The sequence below is a fragment of the Branchiostoma belcheri genome, unplaced genomic scaffold, assembly GCF_001625305.1.
Source record: "Branchiostoma belcheri isolate BF01 breed outbred unplaced genomic scaffold, Haploidv18h27 scaffold320, whole genome shotgun sequence".
Classification (NCBI taxonomy): Eukaryota; Metazoa; Chordata; class Leptocardii; order Amphioxiformes; family Branchiostomatidae; genus Branchiostoma; species Branchiostoma belcheri.
Genome location: NW_017803933.1, coordinates 1 through 4,006, shown reverse-complemented (window position 1 = coordinate 4,006; position 4,006 = coordinate 1). Strand labels below are relative to the sequence as shown.

General features: G+C 41.1%; 1 protein-coding gene across 1 annotated transcript; it reads left to right on the top strand.

Moving 5' to 3' along the window:
- Positions 1–249: 249 nt before the first annotated feature.
- LOC109475048 (multidrug resistance-associated protein 4-like) lies at positions 250–3,639 on the top strand (the record flags this gene model as incomplete). The annotated part of the gene is made up of 8 exons (XM_019775591.1): positions 250–336; positions 787–897; positions 1,209–1,320; positions 1,510–1,725; positions 2,120–2,283; positions 2,510–2,635; positions 2,990–3,239; positions 3,526–3,639. Coding segments are annotated over exons 1-8 (1,161 nt in total), but the record flags the coding sequence as incomplete, so codon positions are not given.
- Positions 3,640–4,006: the final 367 nt, after the last annotated feature.

Below are 4,006 nucleotides of genomic sequence, written 5' to 3'. Positions count from 1 at the left end.
GTCAATTTGGTCTTATTATGTTTCGACGTGCTCCGATGGGTCGTCAAAAAAGACAAATTAGTTTTACCTTGGAAAGCACTCGTTACAAACGATTGACTTTTTAGAATCATACTTAAGGACAAATAATTACAAAAATGAGTTGCTTTCCTCGTACCCCGCTGTGTTGCCATGGTAACATAGATGAAAACACAGAGACCACACGAGACGGGCTTGTCCCATAGTCTCTCAGTCTCTGAGTTTTCAGCGCAATCTTCACCGTGTCCTGACGATGGCGGTCCCTAACACAGAAGAAAGTCCACTCAAGACATCTGGATTCTTTTCACGTCTGTTCTTCTGGTGAGACTATTTTTATTTCTAATATTATATAGGTAGGTAGATACGTTGACAATGGTGATTTATAAGTCGGCCAAGACATTCCCGAAGCCTGGTAGAGGCTACAAAACGCAATGTATGATACCAGAAAGCTGACCCACAAAATAAACAAAAACAAAATAGTTGGTTAGTTACTGATAGATTTATAGATACAAGTGGTGCAGATAAGATATTCCTATGCGAAAGATACCTATGTTATATACTAGCAAGGACTGGATTTTTTTATATTCCAACATGTAATCACAAGACGTGTTGACGGCACACTCAATTTTTTTCAACTTATATTAATGCCGTCACCAGGACACAGGGTCGAGCACTCTGCCGCTACGCCACAAGACTAGAAATTGAATAATCGTATAGGTTGAAGGCTTACTTACCCTGCTGTGTCAATTACTTTCTTGATAAATTTTGCAGTTGGCTCGGCGACATCTTCAGTAAGGGTTACCGAAGACGCCTTGAACCTGAAGACATGTACAAGGTGTTGGAGGAGGACACCGCACTACAGGTTAGCCAGAAGCTTGACAGGTATGTAGCAAGGAGTTTCAGATCAATGTTTAAGTTCAAATTCAACTTTTTGTGTACATTCTTGTTCATGGTAAGGCCATGTGGATTAGATTATACGGATGACATTATCTGGGAACCCCTCAAACTGATGCGAGCGTGCGAATAAACGTTTGCCAAAATGTTGTATTCATTATGAAATCTGCGTGGTCATGAAGGTTGAACAAATGACTAAACACGCAGAGTATAGTATAGCAAATACTAAACTCTTCATTTTCATTTTTTCACATTTTATTCTTTTTCTTTGGAACTAATTTTGGCATTCTAAATTACAGGAAATGGAGACAAGAACTTGCCTGTCGAAATGGAAAGCCAAGCCTTACCAGAGCTATTGCGCGATGCTTCAAATCGTCTATTCTACAACATAGCCTTATCATTTCCATTGAGGTGGGTGCACAAACGCAATTGTTTTAGAGTCACGCTTTCCTGACGTAAGGAAAGGTACAGGATTTTTTATCATAATTATGTACCCCTTTAACTATCTATCTAGCTGTATCTAGTTTTATAATCTAATGCTAATTTTGTTTGTCAATCTATGAAAAAATTAATTATTTTAAGATTTCAACATTATTGCAGGAAATCGCGAAGGTTGTCCAGCCAGTGTTTCTCGGCCAACTTCTCAGCTTCTTTGACGTCACATCGGGCATTCCTGTGGCGCATGCGTACTTGTACGCTGCTGGTGTTTGCGCATGCGCTGTAATTCAGGCGCTCACACATCACCCTGCCTTCTTCCTCGCCTACCGCATGGGCATGCGCACAAGAGTCGGCTGTTCCTCTCTGATATACAGGAAGGTGAGGAAGAGAAAAATTATCTTCTGATGTTAGATTAGTCACCCATCACCACATGTTTTAGTTTACTAGTTAAACAAAATCCCTTTGCCCAAAGACATTTTTTTTTCCTTTGTCTCATCATCATTCCATATATCATGTTTCAGGTTCTCCGCCTGGGGTCTGAAGGGTTACGTCAGAGCAGCACCGGACAGATAGTCAACATGCTGTCTAATGACGTTCAACGTTTTGACCAGGTTTAATATTAATTTGTTAATGTATTCAAAGATTTAGTCATTCATCTACATGCATGTATTGAATTACGAACTAATTTGTAACTTTTGAACTTGTACTTGGTGCAAAATTAATGTGTGAAGTTATGTTAATGAGTGATATAGATGCATCCTGTTTTTGCCAGGCCTTCATTTTCCCAGACTTCCTGTGGATTGGTCCCCTCCAGACGGTGGCCATCCTGTCCCTCCTCTGGCACGAAATGGGACCGTCCTGCCTGGCTGGCCTCCTGTTCGTGCTCCTGACCATCCCGATACAGTCCTATCTGGGGAAACGGCTGTCAACACTCAGGTTAGACGTCGCCCCTAAGGCGTTGCCAAAAAAATAACACAGTAGATTCAATGTTAACATGTGCGCATACATTTCAAGAAATCCGCTTCAAAGGACAGATAGTAAAATTGTTTTCGTGTTTCTTCTTTTGCGCACAAAAATTAACAACGCATTGCGGAAATTTAGCTATCCTCATTGGTCGAACTGCAAATTCTCTCATTGGTTAAACTACTAGTTTTTTTTTCAGATCAGAGATTGCACTGAAGACCGACAAACGAGTCAACCTGATGCACGAAGTCATCTCGGGCATTCGCGCTGTAAAACTGTACACCTGGGAGGAGCTTTTTACCCACCAGATTCAAGACATCAGAGGGTAAGCCTTCCATCATCATGTTTTTCCAAAAACGCGTTAAAGTACCAAAAGTTAACTGATCAAAAGTTTCGTAAGAAACCTCTTTTGTTGGAGTATTTGGAAGAGTGAGCAAGAGTAGACTGAAAATATTTAATAAAGGTATATATAAAAAGAAATAAACAACAAACAATTAAACCTGCCTAATACAATTTTTCCACATGTGAAAATTGTCAATATCTGCGTTTATTTAGTAAGTATACGAATGCAGCATATCATTCAATAAGGTGTACTGTCAACATAGGCACGTAACGTAAAAGTCTAGGCATGCAACAAAAACAAACATCTGCGTAAACATCTATCGTACGTGATTTTTAGGAATGAAGTTAAGGACATAAAGACCTCCTCTGCATACCGCGCTTTCAACGCAGCCCTGTTCTACTGTTCAGCCAAGATCATCATGTTCTTCACATTCCTAACCTTCTCTCTGATTGGTGGAGGCATCACGTCGAGGACCGTGTTCGTGGCTGTGTCGTACTTCGACGTGTTACGGCTCTCGCTCACGTGGTACACCCCCCTAGCGGTGCAGTTCGGGTCAGAGGCGTTTGCATCCGCAAAAAGGATACAGGTATACCCTAACAGATTTTGGATAATTCCAGATGCCCATAGTGCTTACAACTTAAACTTCTTAGACTTGTGACATTAAACCTTCTGTGACAATGTTGAAGATATAGGCGAGGCACACCGTGTTGATATGTTCAGCACCAAGGACAGGCCCAATAGACCGATCCTGACTGTTCACCGCAATTAGGAGTTTAACCAATGATGGCATCGCAATTAGTTGCTCGACCAATGAGAGAGCGGCTGCATGTCCTTCAAATTTTTGGATTTCTGTGACTTTCTTTTTTTTTCAGGAGTTCCTCCTTCTTGAGGAAGACGACCCGGTCTTAACAGGAACCTCTCCCGTGTCTGATCCGTGTGAAGGGTACATTACTTTGCAAAATGTGTCCGCCGCCTGGAAGAAAACGGTAAGTCCTTCGGGCAATTGCTGCCTTGTTTTTTCCCAAGCGGAAGCATTTTTCGGTAACTGAGTAATGGGCTCGTGTGTCTGTCTGGACAGAATAGGTTGACAAGACAGGGTGGGGAAGATTGATAGGCATGGCAGGATGATAGAAGGTCGAAAGGTCCGGAACAGGAAATGAGATTAATTTGAAGGTCAAAAATCTCTTATTTCCATACTATAGTATACTATTATATTTTATTAGGTGTAAGGATCTTAGACCATGAGAAATTTGTGTCGAGTTTAAGCATGTTATTTCATGCTGATATTTCATTAATATTTTACAGGCCACCAACAAGGGATCTGAAGACAAGCAACCCCTTACAAAATCATTT